Source organism: Bombina bombina, chromosome 1 (assembly GCF_027579735.1).
Source record: "Bombina bombina isolate aBomBom1 chromosome 1, aBomBom1.pri, whole genome shotgun sequence".
NCBI lineage: Eukaryota > Metazoa > Chordata > Amphibia > Anura > Bombinatoridae > Bombina > Bombina bombina.
The window spans coordinates 1,542,505,182-1,542,530,076 of NC_069499.1; the positions used below are offsets into that span (position 1 = coordinate 1,542,505,182).

At 41.3% G+C, this 24,895-nt stretch overlaps 1 protein-coding gene across 1 annotated transcript in view; it reads right to left on the minus strand.

Annotated features, from left to right (window-relative positions):
• Positions 1-24,895, minus strand: part of MYCBPAP (MYCBP associated protein) — a 200,365-nt gene that overhangs the window by 25,699 nt on the left and 149,771 nt on the right. Inside the window, 1 exon segment of the mRNA XM_053722003.1 lies at positions 9,781-9,966. Coding sequence (XP_053577978.1) covers positions 9,781-9,966 — 186 coding nt within the window.

Genomic DNA, 24,895 nt, shown 5'->3' on the forward strand with positions numbered 1-24,895 from the left:
AGAGTCCATGAGCTAGTGACGTATGGGATATACATTCCTACCAGGAGGGGCAAAGTTTCCCAAACCTCAAAATGCCTATAAATACACCCCTCACCACACCCACAATTCAGTTTAACGAATAGCCAAGAAGTGGGGTGATAAAAAAGGAGCGAAAGCATCAAAATAAGGAATTGGAATAATTGTGCTTTATACAAAAAAATCATAACCACCACAAAAAAGGGGTGGGCCTCATGGACTCTTGCTAATATGAAAGAAATGAATTTATCAGGTAAGTTCTTACATAAATTATGTTTTCTTTCATGTAATTAGCAAGAGTCCATGAGCTAGTGACATATGGGATAATAAATACCCAAGATTTGGAACTTCCACGCAAGAGTCACTAGAGAGGGAGGGATAAAATAAAGACAGCCAATTCCGCTGAAAAATAATAATCCACAACCCAAAACAAAAGTTTTAATAAAAACTGAAAATATAAGCAGAAGAATCAAACTGAAACAGCTGCCTGAAGTACTTTTCTACCAAAAACTGCTTCAGAAGAAGAAAACACATAAAAATGGTAGAATTTAGTAAAAGTATGCAAAGAAGACCAAGTTGCTGCTTTGCAAATCTGATCAACAGAAGCTTCATTTCTAAACGCCCAGGAAGTAGAAACTGACCTAGTAGAATTAGCCGTAATTCTTTGAGGCGGGGATTTACCCGACTCCACATAAACATGATGAATCAAAGACTTTAACCAAGACGCCAAAGAAATGGCGGAGGCCTTCTGACCTTTTCTGGACCCAGAAAAGATAACAAATAGACTAGAAGTCTTTCTAAAATCTTTAGTAGCTTCAACATAATATTTCAAAGCTCTTACTACATCCAAAGAATGTAAAGATCTCTCCTTAGAATTCGTAGGATTAGGACACAAAGAAGGAACAACAATTTCTCTACTAATATTGTTAGAATTCACAACCTTAGGTAAAAATTTAAATGAAGTCCGCAACACTGCCTTATCCTGATGAAAAATCAGAAAAGGAGATTCACAAGAAAGAGCAGATAACTCAGAAACTCTTCTAGCAGAAGAGATGGCCAAAAGGAACAGAACTTTCCAAGAAAGTAATTTAATGTCCAGAGAATGCATAGGTTCAAACGGAGGGGCTTGTAAAGCCCTCAGAACCAAATTAAGACTCCAAGGAGGAGAGATTGATTTAATGACAGGTTTGATACGAACCAAAGCCTGTACAAAACAATGAATATCAGGAAGATTAGCAATCTTTCTGTGAAAAAGAACAGAAAGAGCAGAGATTTGTCCTTTCAAGGAACTTGCAGACAAACCTTTATCCAAACCATCCTGAAGAAACTGTAAAATTCTAGGAATTCGAAAAGAATGCCAGGAGAATTTATGAGAAGAACACCAAGAAATGTAAGTCTTCCAGACTCGATAATAAATCCTCCTAGACACAGATTTACGAGCCTGTAAAATAGTATTAATTACTGAGTCAGAGAAACCTCTATGACTAAGAATCAAGCGTTCAATTTCCATACCTTCAAATTTAATGATTTGAGATCCTGATGGAAAAAAGGGCCTTGAGATAGAAGGTCTGGTCTTAACGGAAGAGTCCAAGGTTGGCAACTGGCCATCCGAATGAGATCCGCATACCAAAACCTGTGAGGCCATGCTGGAGCCACCAGCAGAACAAACGAACGTTCCATTAGAATTTTGGAAATCACTTTTGGAAGAAGAACTAGAGGCGGAAAGATATAGGCAGGATGATAATTCCAAGGAAGCGACAACGCGTCCACTGCTTCCGCCTGAGGATCCCTGGATCTGGACAGATACCTGGGAAGTTTCTTGTTTAGATGAGAGGCCATCAGATCTATTTCTGGAAGTCCCCAGATTTGAACAATCTGAAGAAATACCTCTGGGTGAAGGGACCATTCGCCCGGATGTAACGTCTGGCGACTGAGATAATCCGCTTCCCAATTGTCTACACCTGGGATGTGAATCGCAGAGATTAGACAGGAGCTGGATTCCGCCCATACAAGTATCCACGATACTTCTTTCATAGCCTGAGGACTGTGAGTCCCACCCTGATGATTGACATATGCCACGGTTGTGACATTGTCTGTCTGAAAACAAATAAACGATTCTCTCTTCAGAAGAGGCCAGAACTGAAGAGCTCTGAAAATCGCACGGAGTTCCAAAATGTTGATTGGTAATCTCGCCTCCTGAGATTCCCAAACCCCCTGCGCTGTCAGAGATCCCCATACAGCTCCCCAACCTGACAGACTCGCATCTGTTGAGATCACAGTCCAGGTTGGACGAACAAAAGAAGCCCCTTGGACTAAACGATGGTGATCTATCCACCACGTCAGAGAGTGTCGTACATTGGGATTTAAGGATATTAATTGTGATATATTTGTATAATCCCTGCACCATTGGTTCAGCATACAAAGTTGAAGAGGTCGCATGTGAAAACGAGCAAAGGGGATCGCGTCCGATGCAGCAGTCATGAGACCTAGAATTTCCATGCATAAAGCAACCGAAGGGAATGATTGAGACTGAAGGTTTCGACAGGCTGAAACCAATTTCAGACGTCTCTTTTCTGTTAGAGACAAGGTCATGGACACTGAATCTATTTGAAAACCCAAAAAGGTTACCTTTGTCTGAGGAATCAACGAACTCTTTGGTAAATTTATCCTCCAACCATGTCTTTGAAGAAACGACACAAGTTGATTCGTATGAGATTCTGCAGAATGTGAAGACTGAGCAAGTACCAAGATATCGTCCAAATAAGGAAATACCGCAATACCCTGTTCTCTGATTACAGAGAGAAGGGCACCGAGAACCTTTGAAAAGATCCTTGGAGCTGTTGCTAGGCCAAACGGAAGGGCCACAAACTGGTAATGCTTGTCTAGAAAAGAGAATCTCAGAAACTGAAAGTGATCTGGATGAATCGGAATATGAAGATATGCATCCTGTAAATCTATTGTGGACATATAATGCCCTTGCTGAACAAAAGGCAGAATAGTCCTTATAGTTACCATTTTGAATGTTGGTATTCTTACATAACGATTCAATATCTTTAAATCCAGAACTGGTCTGAAGGAATTCTCCTTCTTTGGTACAATGAATAGATTTGAGTAAAACCCCAGACCCTGCTCCAGAACTGGAACTGGCACAATTACTTCAGCCAACTCGAGATCTGAAACACATTTCAGAAATGCCTGAGCCTTCACTGGATTTATTGGAATGCGAGAGAGAAAAAATCTCTTCGCAGGCGGCCTTACCTTGAAACCTATTCTGTACCCTTGTGAAACAATGCTCTGAATCCAAAGACTGTGAATCGAATTGATCCAAATGTCTTTGAAAAAACGTAACCTGCCCCCTACCAGCTGAGCTGGAATGAGGGCCGCACCTTCATGTGGACTTGGGAGCTGGTTTTGACTTTCTAAAAGGCTTGGATTTATTCCAGATTGGAGAAGGTTTCCAAACAGAAACCGTTCCTTTAGGGGAAGGGTCAGGCTTCTGTTCCTTATTCTGACGAAAGGAACGAAAACGATTAGCAGCCCTATATTTACCTTTAGATTTTTTGTCCTGAGGCAAAAAAGTTCCTTTCCCCCCCGGTAACAGTTGAAATAATAGAATCCAACTGGGAACCAAATAATTTATTACCTTGGAAAGAAAGAGAAAGCAAAGTTGACTTAGAAGACATATCTGCATTCCAAGTTTTAAGCCATAAAGCTCTTCTAGCTAAAATAGCTAAAGACATATACCTGACATCAACTCTAATGATCTGCATAAATAAAAAGAGAGAAGCGCTCAAACTGGGAACGAACAAAAGCATAATAGCTTGTTCTATGGCTAGTTACCACCCTAGAAGCAGCCTCTTTTTGCTCAATATGTGCCTTTCACAGAGAAGAACTTTCCTGTAGCACATCAGTCTGATCCTGACTTCACAGTACAGTCCAGCCCCGAAATACCAGGCAATCCCTCTCTGAACAAGAGAAACAGCAAAACCCCAGACGTAAGTTTCGGCCTATTGTGGGCCTCGTCAGTGAGGTGCAGCCATATCCCTCTAGGCACACTGAGCAACGGGCTGAAACGTACGTCTGGGGTTTTGCTGTTTCTCTCGTTCAGAGAAGGATTGCCTGGTATTTCGGGGCTGAACTGTACTGTGAAGTCAGGATCAGACTGATATGTTTCAGGAAAGTTTTTCTCTGTGAAAGGCAGATGTTGAGCAAAAAGAGGCTGCTTCTTGGGTGGTAACTAGCCATAGAACAAGCTATTATGCTATTGTTCGTTCTCAGGTTGAGCGCTTCTCTCTTTTTATTTATGCAAATTATAACATTTAGGGAAGTCTCCCTAAGTGTGATGCGGGAAGCCAGACGTGGACCCGTTGCTCAGTGTGCCTAGAGGGATATGGCTGCACCTCACTGACGAGGCCCACAATAGGCCGAAACGTACGTCTGGGGTTTTGCTGTTTCTCTCGTTCAGAGAGGGATTGCCTGGTATTTCGGGGCTGGACTGTACTGTAAAGTCAGGATCAGACTGATATGCTTCAGGAAAGTTCTTCTCTGTGAAAGGCACATGTTGAGCAAAAAGAGGCTGCTTCTTGGGTGGTAACTAGCCATAGAACAAGCTATTATGCTATTGTTCGTTCTCAGGTTGAGCGCTTCTCTCTTTTTATTTATGCAAATTATGACATTTAGGGAAGTCTCCCTAAGTGTGATGCGAGAAGCCAGACGTGGACCCGTTGCTCAGTGTGCCTAGAGGGATATGGCTGCACCTCACTGACGAGGCCCACAATAGGCCGAAACGTACGTCTGGGGTTTTAATGTTTCTCTCGTTCAGAGAGGGATTGCCTGGTATTTCGGGGCTGGACTGTACTGTAAAGTCAGGATCAGACTGATATGCTTCAGGAAAGTTCTTCTCTGTGAAAGGCACATGTTGAGCAAAAAGAGGCTGCTTCTTGGGTGGTAACTAGCCATAGAACAAGCTATTATGCTATTGTTCGTTCTCAGGTTGAGCGCTTCTCTCTTTTTATTTATGCAAATTATGACATTTAGGGAAGTCTCCCTAAGTGTGATGCGGGAAGCCAGACGTGGACCCGTTGCTCAGTGTGCCTAGAGGGATATGGCTGCACCTCACTGACGAGGCCCACAATAGGCCGAAACGTACGTCTGGGGTTTTGCTGTTTCTCTCGTTCAGAGAGGGATTGCCTGGTATTTCGGGGCTGGACTGTACTGTAAAGTCAGGATCAGACTGATATGCTTCAGGAAAGTTCTTCTCTGTGAAAGGCACATGTTGAGCAAAAAGAGGCTGCTTCTTGGGTGGTAACTAGCCATAGAACAAGCTATTATGCTATTGTTCGTTCTCAGGTTGAGCGCTTCTCTCTTTTTATTTATGCAAATTATGACATTTAGGGAAGTCTCCCTAAGTGTGATGCGGGAAGCCAGACGTGGACCCGTTGCTCAGTGTGCCTAGAGGGATATGGCTGCACCTCACTGACGAGGCCCACAATAGGCCGAAACGTACGTCTGGGGTTTTGCTGTTTCTCTCGTTCAGAGAGGGATTGCCTGGTATTTCGGGGCTGGACTGTACTGTAAAGTCAGGATCAGACTGATATGCTTCAGGAAAGTTCTTCTCTGTGAAAGGCACATGTTGAGCAAAAAGAGGCTGCTTCTTGGGTGGTAACTAGCCATAGAACAAGCTATTATGCTATTGTTCGTTCTCAGGTTGAGCGCTTCTCTCTTTTTATTTATGCAAATTATGACATTTAGGGAAGTCTCCCTAAGTGTGATGCGGGAAGCCAGACGTGGACCCGTTGCTCAGTGTGCCTAGAGGGATATGGCTGCACCTCACTGACGAGGCCCACAATAGGCCGAAACGTACGTCTGGGGTTTTGCTGTTTCTCTCGTTCAGAGAGGGATTGCCTGGTATTTCGGGGCTGGACTGTACTGTAAAGTCAGGATCAGACTGATATGCTTCAGGAAAGTTCTTCTCTGTGAAAGGCACATGTTGAGCAAAAAGAGGCTGCTTCTTGGGTGGTAACTAGCCATAGAACAAGCTATTATGCTATTGTTCGCTCTCAGGTTGAGCGCTTCTCTCTTTTTATTTATCAACTCTAATGATATCAAAGATGGCATCACAAATAAAGTTATTAGCATGTTGAAGAAGTTTAACAATGCTATGAGCATTATGGTCTGATACTTGTTGTGCTAAAGCCTCCAACCAAAAAGTGGAAGCGGCAGCAACATCAGCCAAAGAAATAGCAGGCCTAAGAAGATTACCTGAACATAAATAAACTTTCCTTAGAAAGGATTCAATCTTCCTATCTAAAGGATCCTTAAAGGAAGTACTATCTGCTGTAGGAATATTAGTACGTTTAGCAAGAGTAGAGTAGAGATAGCCCCATCAACTTTAGGGATTTTGTCCCAAAACTCTAATCTGTCAGAAGGCACAGGATACAATTTCTTAAACCTTTGAGAAGGAGTAAATGAAGTACCCAGATTCCATTCCCTAGAAATTACTTCAGAAATAGCATCAGGAACAGGAAAAACTTCTGGAATAACTATAGGAGGTTTAAAAACCGAATTTAAACGCTTAGTAGATTTAGTATCAAGAGGACTAGAATCCTCCATCTCTAATGCGATTAAAACTTCTTTAAGTAAAGAGCGAATAAATTCCATTTTAAATAAATATGAAGATTTATCAGTGTCAATATCTGAGACAGAATCCTCTGAACCAGAAATATCCTCATCAGAAACAGACAAATCAGAATGATGACGGTCATTTAAAAATTCATCTGAAAAATTAGAAGTTTTAAAAGACCTTTTACGTTTACTGGAAGGAGGAATAACAGACATAGCCTTCCTAATAGATTTAGAAACAAATTCTTTTATATTAACAGGAACATCCTGAGTATTAGATGTTGAAGGAACAGCAACAGGTAATGGTATATTACTAATGGAAATACTATCTGCATTAGCAAGCTTATCATGACATTCATCACAAACTACAGCCGGAGGAACAGTTACCACAAGTTTACAACAAATGCACTTAACTTTGGTAGAACCAGCATCAGGCAGCGTCTTTCCAGAAGTAGATTCTGATCCAGGGTCAATGTGAGACATCTTGCAATATGTAAAAGAAAAAACAACATATAAAGCAAAATTTATCAAATTCCTTAAATGACAGTTTCAGGAATGGGAAAAAAATGCCAATGAACAAGCCTCTAGCAACCAGAAGCAATGAAGAATGAGACTGAAATAATGTGAAAAAAAGGTGGAGACAAGAATGACGCCCACATTTTTTAGCGCCAAAAAAGACGCCCACATTATTGGCGCCTTAAAATTTTTGGCGCCAAGAATGACGCCACATCCGGTGACACCGACATTTTTGGGGCAAAACGTCCAAAAAAAAAATTTAAAAAAAAAATGACGCAAACATGAAACAACTTCCGGCGTCAAGTTTGACGCCGGAAATGACAAACAGAATTTTTTGCGCCAAAAAAGTCCGCGCCAAGAATGACGCAATAAATTGAAGCATTTTCAGCCCCCGCAAGCCTAACAGCCCACAGGGAAAAAAGTCAATTGAAACAATTTTTAAGGTAAGAAAAAAATGATTATTCATATGCATTATCCCAAATAATGAAACTGACTGTCTGAAATAAGGAATATTGATCATCCTGAATCATGGCAAATATAAGTATAAAGACATATATTTAGAACTTTATAAATAAAGTGCCCAACAATAGCTTGGAGTGTCACAAAAAATAAGACTTACTTACCCCAGGACACTCATCTACATATAGTAGATAGCCAAACCAGTACTGAAACGAGAATCAGTAGAGGTAATGGTACATAAGAGTATATCGTCGATCTGAAAAGGGAGGTAAGAGATGAATCTCTACGACCGATAACAGAGAACCTATGAAATAGATCCCGTAGAAGGAGACCATTGAATTCAAATAGGCAATACTCTCTTCACATCCCTCTGACATTCACTGCACACTGAGAGGAAAACCGGGCTCCAGCCTGCTGCGAAGCGCATATCAACGTAGAATCTAGCACAAACTTACTTCACCACCTCCACGGGAGGCAAAGTTTGTAAAACTGAATTGTGGGTGTGGTGAGGGGTGTATTTATAGGCATTTTGAGGTTTGGGAAACTTTGCCCCTCCTGGTAGGAATGTATATCCCATACGTCACTAGCTCATGGACTCTTGCTAATTACATGAAAGAAACAAGCTTCTTTGAAGTCCTCAAGCAGTCTTTGGACCCTCCACGTGAAGCTGCATGAACTGTCTGTAATATTAACTGCGCAATTGAGGCGCGAAATTTAGGCCCCCTCCACTCCGGAGTTGTGGGGCCTTCAAAATCCCAAATAGGTGTCTAAACATCTGCCATATGGAAGATAACCCCATATAACACACCAAAGTGCATAAAAAACATATATAATGAGTATTTTTACCTATTAAATAATCGATTGCCCTGTAACAGTGTCCACCAGCCTATTGAGCCCTGTTAAGTAAGCCTTCCTTCTATACTGAGTCTCAGAACATGGCTTACCTTCCCCACATGGAGATTCTTGTCAGTCTTCTAGCATTACTGAGTCTTGTCTAGAAAAAGATGACTAAACATACCTTATAGCAGTTAAGCCTGCAAACTGTTCCACCCAACTGAAGTTTTCTGGTACTCCTCAGTCCTGTGTGGGAACAGCAATGGATTTTAGTTACAACATGCTAAAATCATTTTCCTCTCAGCAGAATTCTTCATCACATTTCTGCTATAGAGTAAATAGTACAAACCGGTACCATTTAAAAATAACAAACTCTTGATTGAAGATATAAAACTACAAATCTACCACCACATTCACTTTACCCTTCTGCAGAGTGGCCCTGCTGTCAGAGCCGGCAAAGAGAATGACTGGGGGGCAGAGCTAGAGGGGGAGCTATATGGACAGCTCTGCTGTGTGCTCTCTTTGCCACTTCCTGTAGGGAATGAGAATATCCCACAAGTAAAGGATGAAGCCGTGGACTGGATACACCTTGCAAGAGAAAATAGTACATTTTTTATATGTTTTTAAAAATATGAATTAAAAAGTTTAGATTTCAGAATAAGTTTGGATTTGTGGATTTGTACCTTTATCACTGCTATTAAAGGGTCAGTCTAGTCAAAATTAAACTTTTATGATTCCGATAGGGAATGCAATTTTAAACAACTATCTAATTTACTTTTATCATCAAATTAGCTTTATTCTCTTGTCATTCATTTATTAAAACTAAACCTATGTAGACTCAAACTGATTTCTACACTGTTGAAAACCGCCTCTTATCTCAGTACATTTTGACAGTTTTTCAGTTAGACAGTGCTAGTTCATGTGTGTAATATAGATAACATTGTGCTCACTCCCGTGAAGTTATTCACTGATTGTCTAAACTGCATGTCTGTCAAAAGCACTGAGATAAGGGGACAGTCTGCAGAAGCTTAGATACAAAGCAAGCACAGAGGTAATACGTGTATTAATATCACAGTGTTGGTTATGCAAAACTGGGGAATGGGTAATAAAGGGATAATCTATCTTTTTAAACAATAACAGTTTTCAAGTAGACTGTCCCTTTAATACCTTTGCCACTACACCCAAGTATTCTACTGGCCTTACTCGCTGCATTATCAATAAAGTGTAAAAATCAACAGTAACATTTTGGGATTTATCTAGAATCTATATAGAAAAACAACATAATATGTTCGAAGACATCATAAACCAACAAGCAGACTGCATGAGGCTTCTCACCTCAAGGTACATATACTCCTGGTACTTCTCCTGTAGAAGTGGATCGACCAGGAAGCTTCTGGATTGTGTGGGACTTGACTCCAAACTGTCTGTTGGTGACAACTCCTTAGTCTCTTTAAGCCCAGCTGCCATCTTCCCAGATTTTTTCTCATCTTTAACTTTTGCCTTCCTGCTGCTGGGACGATCCTGTACAGGAGACAGGGGGAAAAAAGTGTTTGCCTGGATCTTAAAGGCATATTAAACATTATGACATCAAGCTAGATAAGCCTTTCTGTAGAGACCCCAGCTGCCTTGATGGGCTGTGACAAGAAGTAATAGACACTGCATAAAAGAAATAAAAAAAAAAAAGAACAGGTAAAAACTTTTTAAAATGATGAATAATACATATTGCAATGAGTTCTATTAAGTACAACCCACTGCTTAGTGGTTTTTTATTACAACCATGAAACAGACTGTTTGCTAACCATTTAAAAGCACATGAAACACTTTGAGATTGTAATGTTTAATTATTTGTAGTTTAGAGGGACAGTACAGCGAGGAAGAGCAATGCACATCTGGGAGATTGCGGTGATTGGTGCCTACACATATATGCCCCTTACCATTGGCTCACTGAGTGACCAGCTATAGTTCCTAGTAGTGCATTGCTGCCCCAGAGCCTATATACATTTACTCTTTAAAGGAATAGTCTAGTCAAAATTAAACTTTCATGATTCAGATAGAGCTTGCAATTTGAATCATCTTTCTAATGTACTCCTATTATAAATTTGTCTTTGTTCTCTTGGTGTCTTTATTTGAAAAAGCAGGAATGTAGCCACCAATCAGCAAGCAAAAAATGGTCCGGCTACTAAGCTTACATTCAAATAAAGATAACAAGAGAATGAAGAAAAATTGATAATAGGAGTAAATTAGAAAGTTGCTTAAAATTGCATGCTCTATCTGAATCATGAAAGTTTATTTTTGACTTGACTAGTCCTTAGGGGATACCATCGGTAAAACAAATACATTATAGAAATAAATTGGAAAGGTGTTTAAAATACAGAAAATTTTCATTTTTTTATTTGTGAGAATTGGAAGTTCACACAGAAGACTTCACACACTTAAACATGCTACATATCTGTCCCTAGTTGTCCACAACAGAGGTTATAAAGATAAGACAGCGAAAAACAATGCAAGTTTTACTAACATAATGACAGCTGCAAACCTGGTCTACTTTTCTAACAAGTCAAGATTGGCTCCTCCATATAATACAAGATTTGGGGGGGAAGTCTGGTTGTTGGAAAACAAATGCAGCAAAAAAAATAAAAAAATTATGCTTACCAGATAAATTCCTTTCTTTCCTGGCAGGGAGGGACCACGACTTCATTCATTACTGTTGGGAATATCAACACCTGGCCACCAGGAGGAGGCAAAGACACTCCAGCCAAAGGCTATAAATATCCCTCCCACTTCCCCTATCCCCCCAGTCATTTGGCCGAGGGAACAAGGAAAAGAAGGAGAAACATTTGGGTATAGAGGTGCCAGAAGAAAAAATAAAGGGAAGCCGCCTAAAAAATATTAAGGGCGGGGTCATGGACTCTCCCTGCCAGGAAAGAAAGAAATTTATCTGGTAAGCATAAATGTTGTTTTCTTTCCAAAGGCAGGGAGAGTCCACAACTTCATTCATTACTGTTGGGAAGAACCAATACCCAAGCTCCAGAGGACACTGAATGAATAAAAAGGAAGATCACAAGAGTAAAGGCAGACCCTAATCTGAGAGCATCACAGCCTGTAACACTTCTCTCCCAAAAGCTGCGTCCGCCAAAGCAAAAACATAAAATGTATAGAATTTTGAAAAAGTATGTAAGAAGGACCAGCTAGCTGCCTTACAAATCTGATCCATAGAAGCTTCATTCTTGAAAGCCCAGGAAGAAGAAACTGCTCTAGTGGAATGAGCCGTTATCATCTCAGGAGGCTGTTGTCCAGCCATCTCATAAGCCAAACGGATGATACTTCTCAGCCAGAAAGATAATGAAGTCACAGAGGCCTTCTGACCCCTGCGCTTACCAGAGTATAACACAAACAAGGAAGAGGATTGCCTGAAATCCTTAGTAGCCTGAAGATAGAATTTTAAGGCACGTACAAGTCTAGATTGTATAGCAAACGTTCCTTCGAGGAAGAAGGATTAGAACAAAGGGAAGGAACAACAATTTCCTGATTGATGTTGCGATTCGAGACTACATTAGGTAGGAAACATAACTTAGTACATAAAACCTTATTGGCATGAAAAATAAGGTAATGCGGATCACACTGTAAAGCAGAAAGCTCAGAAACTCTGCAAGCCGAAGCGATAGCCAATAAAAACAAAACCTTCCAGGATACAAGTTTAAGATCAACAGAATGAATAGGCTCAAACGGAGCCTGCTGCAAAACTCGAAGAACAAGGTTGAGGCTCCAAGGAGGAGCAACAGGTTTAAACACATGCCTGATCCTAGCCAGAGCCTGAACAAAGGACTGCACGTCCGGAAGATCCGCTAATCTCTTGTGCAGTCAGACCGACAGGGCAGAGATCTGACCCTTTAGAGAACTGGCGGATAAACCCTTCTCCAAACCATCTTGGAGAAAGGACAGAATTCGGATAACCTTCACCTTGTGCCATGGAAGACTGCGTTCCTCACACCAATGAAGGTAAGTACGCCATACCTTGAGGTAAATACGGCGAGTGACCGGCTTGTGAGCCTGGATCAAAGTGTCTATCACACTATCCAAAAAACCTCTCTTGGATAAGACTAAACGTTCAATTTCCACGCAGTTAGTCTCAGAGAATCGAGATTTTGATGTAGGAAAGGACCCTAAGTCAGAAGGTCCGCACAACAAGGTAACCTCCACGGAGGGGAGGAGGACATTCTTATTAACTATAGTCGATATCTAGTGTGTCAAGTTTAGGACAGTTGAAATCAGTGTATGTTATATTATATTATAACATATGCACATTACTTATATGTTAAGTACCTATATTATTAGTGGGGAAAATCCTTTGTATATACAGTATGACTGGTAGCATGAATAATAGGTGTGTTTTTAATTAACCAATTGTAAAGGGGTTTGCCCTTTAAATATTTGTTGCATCTAACATCACATTTGGTCTATGATTACGGCGAAGTACCACCAAAACGCGTAAGACTGTGATCTTGCATGCTACTTCAGTATCTCCTGGATGCTGCTCTGCTATTTTTTATTCTATCTCCAAATAAAGATTGAACATTTTTTAAACAAGGGACTTCGTTGCTTTCCTGGAACCCTATTAGTTTGACATTCTTATTAGGTCCGCAAACCCGAAAAAAGTCCTTTGTAACCCACAATGGTGCTATTAGTATCACTGGAGCCTGTTCCTGCTTGATGTGAGCCACTACTCAAGGGAGAAGGGCCAATGGAGGAAAAAGATATATGAGATTGAACCTCCATTGGAAAGCTAATGCGTCTACCAATTCCTCTTGAGGATCCCTCAATCTAGACCCGTATCTGGGTAGCTTGGTATTGAGACGAGAAGCCATGAGGTTTTACTCCATGAGGTTGATGTAAGCCACCAAGGTTATATTGTCTGATTGGAGTCTTATATACCGTGCAGAACAGAGCTGGGGCTATGCCCTTAGATCATTGTGAATCGCCCGAAGCTCCAAGATATTGATCGGAAGTGAAGATTCTTCTCGGGACCACTTCCACTGAGCCCTCTTGGGGCCCCAGACTGCACCCCAGCCTGAGAGCCTGGCATCCGTAGTCACAATCTCCCAGGATGGTCTCAAGAAGCACGTGCCTAGGGCCAGGTGATCTTGACAGAGCCAACAAGAGAGAGAATCTCTTGTCAAATTGTCCAGAACAATTTGTTGCGACAGGTTTAGGTGATCTCCGTTCCACTGCCTTAGCATGCATAGTTGTAGAGGTCTGAGATGGAATCGAGCAAAAGGAATAATGTCCATGAAGGACACCATGAGACCAATTACCTCCATGCACTGAGCCACCGAAGGCTTTAAGGTGGTCTGATCTGTTAGAAAGATCTTTATGGATATTGAGTCGATGATAGTTCAGAGAAAACCAACCCTGGTACTGGGAAACAGAGAACTCTTTTTCTAGATATATTTTCCAGCCGTGAGTTCGGAGAAGACACAGAAGAGACTACACCTGATATCTTGCCAAAGGAAAAGATGGATCTTGAACCAAGATATCGTCCAGGTATGGGGCTACAGCAATACCCTGAGACCTACCAACTGCTAGAAAAGCTCCCAGAACCTAAGCCAAATGGCAAGGCTATGAACTGGAAATGTTGGTCCAGGAATGCGAACCTCAGAAACTGAATATGATCCTTGTGGATCGGGACATGAAGGTATGCATCCTTTAAGTCGATTGTGGTCATGAACTGTCCCTCCTGGATCAAGGGAAGGATGGACCCTGAGAAACTTGTTGAGACATTTTAGGTCTAGAATAGGGCAATTAGTTCCCTCCTTTTTGGGAACTACAAAGATGTTTGAGTAAAACCCCTGACCGCTTTCTGATGAGGGCACCTGGACGATTACTTCCAAATAGAGGAAATCCCGAACACAGTCTAAAAAGGCTGCTCTTTTCTCTTGTCTTGAAGACAATCTTGAGAGAAGAAATCTGCCCCTTGGGGGACGAGATTTGAACCCTATCTTGTAACTCTCGGAAACAACCTCTAATACCCAGGGATCCTAAACATCTTGGACCCAAGCCTCTAGGGAAAAAGACAGTCTGCCCCTACTCAGTCTGGTCCTGGATCAGGGGCCAGCCCTTCATGCAGATTTGTCATTTCTAGTCTTCTTGGCCTGTTTAGATTTGTTCCAGGACTGATTGGGCTTCCAAGTACTCTTGGACTGTTCAGGTTTGGAGGAGGACTGATTCCCCTTAGTTTTGTCTGAACGAAAGGACCGAAAATTAGAGGATTGGCGACCCTTAGTTCTGGCCTTCTTATCCTGGGGAAGGAAACCACACTTCCCTCCTGTTACTGTGGAGATGATGGAGTCCAGGCCTGGCCCGAACAAAATCTTCCCCTTGAATGGTAAGAAAAGTATTCTGGTCTTAGAAACCATATCTGCGGACCAAGACTTTAACCAAAGAGCTCTACGCGACAAAACTGCAAAACCTGAAGCCTTAGCATTCAGACGGACAATGTGCATATTAGCATCACAAATAAAGGAGTTGGCTATCTTGAGAGCCTTAATCCTGTCCTGTATATCCTCCATGGGGGATTCGAATTCGATTAGTTCTGACAACGAATCACAAAAGTAGGTAGCAGCACCTGCGACTGCTGCCACAGCGGCCGCTAGCTGAAATAGGAGTTCCATATGTTGAAACATCTTTCTTAGATAAACTTCCAACTTCCTGTCCATGGGATCTCTAAAAGAGAAGCTATCCTCTAGAGGGATAGTAGTACGCTTGGCAAGAGTAGAAATGGCCCCATCTACCTTAGGGACAGAGTTCTATAACTCTAAATGTGATTTCAGGGACCGGACACAGCTTCTTAAAGGTAGAAGAAGGGGAGAAAGGAGTTCCGATCATAAAAGTGCCTGGGGATAAACCAGAATTAGATGCCTTCTTGGTCTTTAAAAGAGAATATAAGCAGACAGAACAGAATTGTGCAGGTAGGCAAACCATAGTCTCCTCACAATATAAAAATGCATTCGTAACAGTGATCGCTAAAACAGAACCCTCTTAGGGGTTAATATCAAAAACCTCCATAGCGGGTATAGGGTCTCAATATTGTTAGTGCAAACATTTTAAAATTAAACTCTTTAGCGTGGTACCTCTACCCTCAGCCTTGGCTGAGGTACTCACCACCTTCTAGCTAGACAAGTGTGACCGGAATGAAGTTGGATCTCCCAATGCCTGCAGCGAACTCTGTATGTTGATCGCTACGCAGGAGCAAACTTTCGACCAGCCTCCGTCGAAAAACTAAATATCAGCTGCGTAGTGGTATAATGGCCCCAGTAGGAAATTCTTCCCAACTGTCCTGCATCGTCTATCTGCGTCCTTATGAGCCCAAAAAAAGCTTACACACGTGCTCCAGTTTGCAAGGAGCTAAGCAGCACATATAGATTGGCCCCAACTGTTCAATAAAATAACCTTCTAATATAAAAGGTATTAAATGTCCCCATATCCAGAAGAGAAATATGAGTATCACACTGTGAACTGTTTACTTAAATGTCCCAATAACCACAGGGAATTTGCAGCCCTACTAGGCATAATCCCTAAAAGTAATATAAAGGACTTACCCTCCAGGATCAAAGCTGTGGAGCAGGCACAGCGTCTTAAGGTCTGACAGTCTCACCAAACAAATCTGACAGGGACCTGAAGAGAAGGGAAAACAGTGTAAAGCCTTAATACTGATTTCCTAGGAGGTGATAGCTTTAAATCTAGATAGTGGTCAGAGATCGTTCCCTGCGACATCTAGAGCCAGCTTTGACCACAGCTCTCACTGAGAGGAATACATGGTTACTCAAAGACACCCCAGTCCACACTTGAAGGAAAAATACCCATTAATGGAATAAAACTTTCTTCTATCACTTCTGTGCCATCCTCCTATAGTGAAGAAAGGCAAAGAATGACTGGGGGGATAGGGGAAGTGGGAGGGATATTTATAGTCTTTGGCTGGGGTGTCTTTGCCTCTTCCTGGTGGCCAGGTGTTGATATTCCCAACAGTAATGAATGAAGTCGTGGACTCTCCCTGCCTTTAGAAAGAAATAAATGCATTCAGAAAGTGTTCATATCCTGTTAGTTAATTTATTGCAAGATAACAGAAAAGTCATGTAAATGTGTTTATATCCCTTTAATTGCATATAAAAACAACATAATTTATATGTTACCTAATAAATTAATTTCTTTCATTGTGGCGAGAGGTAAAAAAGCAACCCCAAATGGGTGGGGGCTCATGGACTCTTGCCACCATAAAATAAATGAATTTATAAGGTAAGATATAAATGATGTTTTCTTTCATATTGTTGGCGAGAGTCCACGAGCTGTTACGTATGGCATATAATACCCAAGATGTGGAAGTCCACGAGTAACAATAAAAGGGAGGGATAAAATAAAAACAGCTTTTTTCGCTAAGAAATTAAATCCATAACCCAAAAATAATTACTTTTATGACAAAACTCAATATATATGCACAATTATCAAACTGAGACAACTGCTTGAAGGTTTCTACCAAAGGCTGCTTCTGCCAAAGCAAAAACATCAAAATGGTAAAATTTAGTAAAGGTATGCAGAGAAAACCAAGTGGCCGCTTTACAAATTTGATCAACTGAAGCCTCATTCTTAAAGGATTACTTTCTGTTATAATTTTTAAGCTAAACAACTAACATATTAAAGTTAATAAACATTAATTAAAACCTACTGACCTATATTTTCTCCAAAACGAAGTTTCATAACGTTCTAAAAGTTATATCTTTTATTCGCCGATGATGTCACGTTATCCTGCCCACTATTTTCAGCACTGCATGTTCAAAATACTTAAACCAATAACTTTGTGTTTAAAGCGCCATTTTGAAACCCAGCTATTGTAAACGGATTGGTACAGAGCAAAGGATACCCACGGAGTGGGTTTGGAAAACAATTAAATTTGCAGACAAGATTTCTGATATATGGTAGAGATATGTTAATGAAATGCTATTGATAAAAAGTGTATTTGGGGTAGTTAGTTAGTAACAGGCATAGAAAATATTTACTTACAGTGGCCCTTTAAAAGCCCAAGATGTGGCAACCGATCTTATAGCAGCAACATAATATTTAAAAAATATCAGATACACAGCCAAGATAAAAGAGGAAACCAGCTGGCATCAATAAGAGGCGCCAAAAATAGACCAAAAATTATCAAAATAAATGTGATAAAAATTAATAAGATCAGTATAGCACAAAATGGTCAGAGTGAAAACATATAAGCACAAATATCACACATAAATAACACAGAACACAATTAATAAAATATTAAAGGGACACTGAACCCAAATTTTTTCTTTCGTGATTCAGATAGAGCATGCAATTTTCAGCAACTTTCTAATTTACTCCTAACATCAACTTTTCTTCGTTCTCTTGCTATCATTATTTGAAAAACAAGGCATCTAAGCTTTTTTTTTGGTTCAGACCTATGGACAGCACTTTTTTATTGGTGGATCAATTTATCCACCAACCAGCAAGAACAACCCAGGTTGTTCACCAAAAATGGGCCGGCATCTAAACTTACATTCTTGCATTTCAAATAAAGATACCAAGAGAATGAAGAAAATTTGATAATAGGAGTAAATTAGAAAGTTGCTTAAAATGTCATGCTCTATCTGAATCACAAAAGAAAAAAATTGGGTTCACTGTCCCTTTAAGCTAAAAATCCTACATATAAAAATGTAGTATCGATATGAACTAGACTAAAATGAACATAGTAAATATCCTCATATAAAGGTAATGAAAAAATAAAAATAAAAATATAAATAAAATGAATGGAAAATGTCCAAATAAAAAAATAAAATGAGTTAAAGTAAAATTAATATAAGGAATGTCCAGGTGATAAAAAACAAAATTTATGCTTACCTGATAAATTTATTTCTCTTGTGGTGTATCCAGTCCACGGGTTCATCCATTACTTGTGGGATATTCTCCTTCCCAACAGGAAGCTGCAAGAGGACACCCACAGCAGAGCTGTCTATATAGCTCCTCCCCTAACTGCCACCCCCAGTCATTCGACCGAAGACAAGCAAGAAAAAAAGGAGAAACTATAGGGTGCAGTGGTGACTGTAGTTTAAAAATAAAAAAAAAACACCTGCCTTAAAATGACAGGGCGGGGCCGTGGACTGGATACACCACAAGAGAAATAAATTTATCAGGTAAGCATAAATTTTGTTTTCTCTTGTAAAGGTGTATCCAGTCCACGGGTTCATCCATTACTTGTGGGATACCAATACCAAAGCTTTAGGACACGGATGAAGGGAGGGACAAGGCAGGAACTTAAACGGAAGGCACCACTGCCTGTAAGACCTTTCTCCCAAAAATAGCCTCCGAAGAAGCAAAAGTATCAAATTTATAGAATTTAGAAAAGGTATGAAGCGAAGACCAAGTCGCCGCCTTACAAATCTGTTCAACAGAGGCCTCATGTTTAAAAGCCCATGTGGAAGCTACTGCTCTAGTAGAATGAGCTGTAATTCTTTCAGGAGGCTGCTGGCCAGCAGTCTCATAAGCTAAGCGTATTATACTTCTTAGCCAAAAAGAAAGAGAAGTTGCCGAAGCCTTTTGGCCTCTCCTCTGTCCAGAGTAGACAACAAACAAAGCAGATGTTTGACGAAAATCCTTCGTAGCTTGTAAATAAAACTTTAAAGCACGAACCACATCAAGATTGTGTAATAGACGTTAATTCTTTGAAGAAGGATTAGGACATAGTGAAGAAACAACAATCTCCTGATTGCTATTCTTATTATATACCACCTTAGGAAGAAACCCAGGTTTGGTACGTAACACTACCTTATCTGCATGGAAAATCAGATAAGGGGAATCACACAAGCAGATAACTCCGAAACTCTTCGAGCCGAGGAGATAGCTACTAAAAACAGAACTTTCCAAGATAAAAGCTTAATATCTATGGAATGCAAAGGTTCAAACGGAACCCCTTGAAGAACTTTAATCGTAGCTTGTAAATAAAAACAGAACTTTCCAAGATAAAAGCTTAATATCTATGGAATGCAAAGGTTCAAACGGAACCCCTTGAAGAACTTTAAGAACTTCAACTTAAAGTTCTTCAAGGGGTTCCGTTTGAACCTTTGCATTCCATAGATATTAAGCTTTTATCTTGGAAAGTTCTGTTTTTATTTACAAGCTACGAAGGATTTTCGTCAAACATCTGCTTTGTTTGTTGTCTACTCTGGACAGAGGAGAGGCCAAAAGGCTTCGGCAACTTCTCTTTCTTTTTGGCTAAGAAGTATAATACGCTTAGCTTATGAGAAGGATTAGGACATAGTGCTTAGCTTATGAAGAAGGATTAGGACATAGTGAAGGAACAACAATCTCCTGATTGCTATTCTTATTATATACCACCTTAGGAAGAAACCCAGGTTTGGTACGTAACACTACCTTATCTGCATGGAAAATCAGATAAGGGGAATCACACAAGCAGATAACTCCGAAACTCTTCGAGCCGAGGAGATAGCTACTAAAAACAGAACTTTCCAAGATAAAAGCTTAATATCTATGGAATGCAAAGGTTCAAACGGAACCCCTTGAAGAACTTTAAGAACTAAATTTAAACTCCATGGCGGAGCAACAGGTTTAAACACAGGCTTGATTCTAACTAAAGCCTGACAAAACGCCTGAACGTCTGGAACCTCAGCCAGACGTTTGTGCAAAAGAATAGACAGAGCAGAAATCTGTCCCTTTAAGGAACTAGCTGAGAAACCCTTCTCCAATCCTTCTTGGAGAAAAGATAATATCCTAGGAATCCTGACCTTACTCCATGAGTAACCCTTGGATTCACACCAATGAAGATATTTACACCATATCTTATGATAGATTTTCCTGGTGGCTTTCGAGCCTGAATTAAGGTATCAATGACCGAAAAAACCACGCTTTGATAGAATCAAGCGTTCAATCTCCAAGCAGTCAGACGTAGAGAAATTAGATTTGGATGTTTGAAGGGACCTTGAAGTAGAAGGTCCTGCCTTAGCGGCAGAGTCCATGGTGGAAAGGATGACATGTCCACCAGATCTGCATACCAAGTCCTGCGTGGCCACGCAGGGGCTATCAAGATCACCAAAGCTCTCTCCTGCTTGATCTTGGCAATCATGCGAGGGAGCAGAGGAAACGGTGGAAACACATAAGCCAGGCTGAAGGACCAGGGCGCTGCTAGAGCATCTATCAGCGCTGCCTTGGGAACCCTGGACCTGGACCCGTAACAAGGAAGCTTGGCGTTCTGACGAGACGCCATGAGATCCAGTTCTGGTTTGCCCCAAAGTTGGATCAACTGGGCAAATACCTCCGGATGGAGCTCCCACTCCCCCAGATGAAAAGTCTGCCGACTTAGAAAATCCGCCTCCCAGTTCTCTACTCATGGGATATGGATAGCTGAGAGATGGCAAGAGTGAACCTCTGCCCATAGAATTATCTTTGAAACCTCCAACATTGCCAGGGGGCTCCTTGTTCCCCCCCTGATGGTTGATATAGGCTACAGTCGTGATGTTGTCCGACTGAAATCTGATGAACCTGACTGCAGCTAGCTGAGGCCAAGCCTGAAGAGCATTGAATATCGCTCTTAGTTCCAGAATGTTTATCGGAAGGAGGGCCTCCTCCTGAGTCCACGAACCCTGAGCCTTCAGGGAGTTCCAGACTGCACCCCAGCCCAGAAGGCTGGCATCTGTAGTTACTATAGTCCATTCTGGCCTGTGGAAACTCATTCCCTTGGACAGATGGACCCGAGAAAGCCACCAGAGAAGAGAATCCCTGGTCTCTTGATCCAGATTTAGTAGAGGGGACAAATCTGTGTAATCCCCATTCCACTGATTGAGCATGCAAAGTTGCAGTGGTCTGAGATGTAGGCGGACAAACGGAACAATGTCCATTGCCGCTACCATTAATCCGATTACCTCCATACACTGAGCCACTGACGGACGAGAAATGGAATAAAGAGCACGGCAGGAAGTTAAAAGTTTTGACAACCTGACCTCTGTCAGATAAATCTTCATTTCTACTGAATCTATCAGAGTTCCTAGGAAGGAAACTCTTGTGAGAGGTGAGAGAGAACTCTTTCCTTCGTTCACCTTCCACCGTGAGACCTTATGAATGCCAGAACAATGTCCGTATGGGACCTGGCGATTTGAAAAGTTGACGCCTGTATCAGGATGTCGTTTAGGTAAGGGGCTACTGCTATACCCTGCGGTCTAAGAACCGCCAGAAGGGACCCTAGAACCTTCGTAAAGATTCTTGGTGCCGTGGCTAACCCATAGGGAAGAGCCCCAAACTGGTAATGCCTGTCTAGGAAGGCGAACCTGAGAAACTGATGATGATCCCTGTGTATCGGAATATGTAGATAAGCATCCTTTAAATCCACTGTAGTCAAATATTGACCCTCCTGGATCATAGGTAGGATGGTTCGAATAGTCTCCATCTTGAAGGATGGGACCCTGAGAAATTTGTTTAGGATCTTGAGATCCAAGATTGGTCTGAAAGTTTCCTCTTTCTTGGGAACTATAAACAGATTTGAATAGAAGCCCTGCCCCAGTTCCTCCTTTGGAACTGGGTGGATCACTCCCATAACTAGTAGGTCTTGAACGCAATGTAAGAATGCCTCTCTCTTTATCTGGTTTGCAGATAATTGTGAGAGATGAAATCTCCCCTTTGGAGATGAAGCTTTGAAATCCAGAAGATATCCCTGGGAAACAATCTCCAGAGCCCAGGGATCCTGGACGTCTCTTGCCCAAGCCTGGGTGAAGAGAGAAAGTCTGCCCCCCACTAGATCCGGTCCCGGATCGGGGTCTACTCCTTCATGCTGTCTTAGAGGCAGCAGCAGGCATTTTGGCCTGTTTCCCCTTGTTCCAAGCCTGGTTAGGTCTCCAGACTAGCTTGGACTGGGCAAAATTTCCCTCTTGTTTTGTAGAAGAGGAAGATGAAGCTGCGCCACTCTTGAAGTTTCGAACGGAGGGAAAATTAGTCTGTTTGGTCCTTAACTTGTTGGACCTATCCTGGGGAAGGGCGTGGCCTTTTCCTCCAGTAATATCAGAAATGATCTCCTTCAGTCCAGGCCCAAATAGGGTCTGCCCTTTGAAGGGGATATTGAGATGTTTAGACTTTGAAGTGACATCAGCTGACCAGGATTTAAGCCATAGCGCCCTACGTGCCTAAATGGCAAAAACTGAATTTTTAGCCGTTAGCTTAGTTAAATGAAAAACGGCGTCAGAAATAAATGAATTGGCTAACTTAAGAGCTTTAAGCCTGTCAAGGATATCATCCAACGGGGTCTCTACCTGTAAAGCCTCCTCCAGAGACTCAAACCAGAAAGCCGCTGCAGCAGTGACTGGGGCAATGCATGCAAGAGGCTGGAGAATAAAACCTTGTTGTATAAAGATTTTCTTAAGGAAACCCTCTAATTTCTTATCCATAGGATCTAGGAAAGCACAACTGTCCTCGACAGGAATAGTTGTACGCTTAGCTAGGGTAGAGACTGCTCCCTATACCTTAGGGACCGTCTGCCACAAGTCCCGTGTAGCGGCATCTATAGGAAAATTTTTCTTAAAAGCAGGAGGGGGAGAGAACGGCACACCTGGTCTATCCCATTCCTTAATAATAATTTCTGAAAACCTCTTAGGGATTGGAAAAACATCAGTGTAAACAGGGACTGCAAAGTATTTGTCCATTTTACACAATTTCTCTGGGACTACAATGGTGTCACAGTCATCCAGAGTCGCTAAAACCTCCCTGAGCAACACGCGGAGGTGTTCAAGCTTAAATTTAAATGCTGTCATTTCAGAGTCAGACTGAAGTAACGCCTTCCCTGAATCAGAGAAGTCACCCACAGATAGAAGCTCTCCTGCTTCAACTTCTGCACATTGTGAGGGTATATCAGACATAGCTACTAAAGCGTCAGAGAGTATTTTATGTATATGTCTCTAATGTGTGCCACTGTCCACCAAAAGCTGTGGGGTTTCTCCTTATTATCCAGTGAGCATCATGTCCCTAAGAATGGGTTGTGCACAAACATACATTTCCATCAACATTTTAACAGGGAAAGGTTAAAATGCTTAAAAAGACAGATTAGTAAAAATTAAACTCATGATTCAGATAGGGCATTTCATTTTAAACAACTTTCCAATTTACTTTTATCATCAAATTAGCTTTGTTCTCTTGGTATTCTTTGTTAAAATCTAAACCTAGGTGAAGGCCGCCTCTTATCTCAGTGTATTTGACAGTTTTTCACAGCTAGAGTTTGTTAGTTCATGTGTGCCATATAGATAACATTGTGCTCACGCCCGTTGAGTTACTTATGAGAGGGCACCGACTGGCTAAAATGCAAGTCTGTCAACATTGTGCTCCCTCCTGTGGAGTTACCTATAAGTCAGACTCAGCACTGATTGGCTAAAATGCAAGTCTGTCAAAAGAACTGAAATAAGTGGGCAGTCTGCAGAGGCTTAGATACAAGGTAATCACAGAGGTAAAAAGTGTATTAAAGGGACAGTCTTCTCCAGAATGTTTATTGTTTAAAAAGATAGATAATCCCTTTATTACTCATTGTTCCCAGTTTTACATAACGAACACTGTTATATTAATATATACTTTTTAGGTATCTCCACAGGAGGGAGCAAAATGTTATCTATATGTAGGGTGACCATATTGCCGCTTTTAAAAAGGATACATATGAAAAATACATATGTCAGGGTTCTTATACAAAACATTTATTTAAACAGCCCATTTTAAAGCGGCAATATGGTCACCCGATCTATATGGCATACATGAACTAGCACTGTCTAACTGTGAAAAACTGTCAAAAATGCAATGAGATAAGAGGCTGCCTTTAAGGGCTTAGACATTAGCATACAAGCCTACCAGGGTTTAGCTTTCAACAAAGAATACCAAAAGAACAAAGCAAATTTAATAATAAAAGTAAATTGAGAAGTTGTTTCAAATTGAATGCCCTATCTGAATCATGAAAGTTTAATTTTGACTAGACTGTCCCTTCAATATAACAGTGTTGGTTATGCAAAACTGGGGAATGGGTAATAAAGGGATTATCAATCTTTTAAAAGAACAATTCTGGGGTAGACTGTCCCTTTAACCCCTTAACGACCAAGGACGTACTAGGTACGTCCTGCAAAAATTGTCAGTTAGTGACGATGGACGTACCTGTTACGTCCTCAGTCTAATTGAGCGCTGGATTACTTCCAGCAGCTCTCAGGGTATTGCAGTGATGCCTCGATATTAAGGCATCCTGCAATACCCTTTTTTAAGCATTCGACACAGAGAGAGCCACTCTGTGGCCCTCTCTGCATCAGCCAGCGATGGTGTCGTTCATTGGTGGGTGGGAGCCGGCCCATCGTTGGAGGGACTTCCGGATCCTGTCCCGCAGAGCGCGCAAGTGATCGGGCGGGCGCGCACACTCCATTGA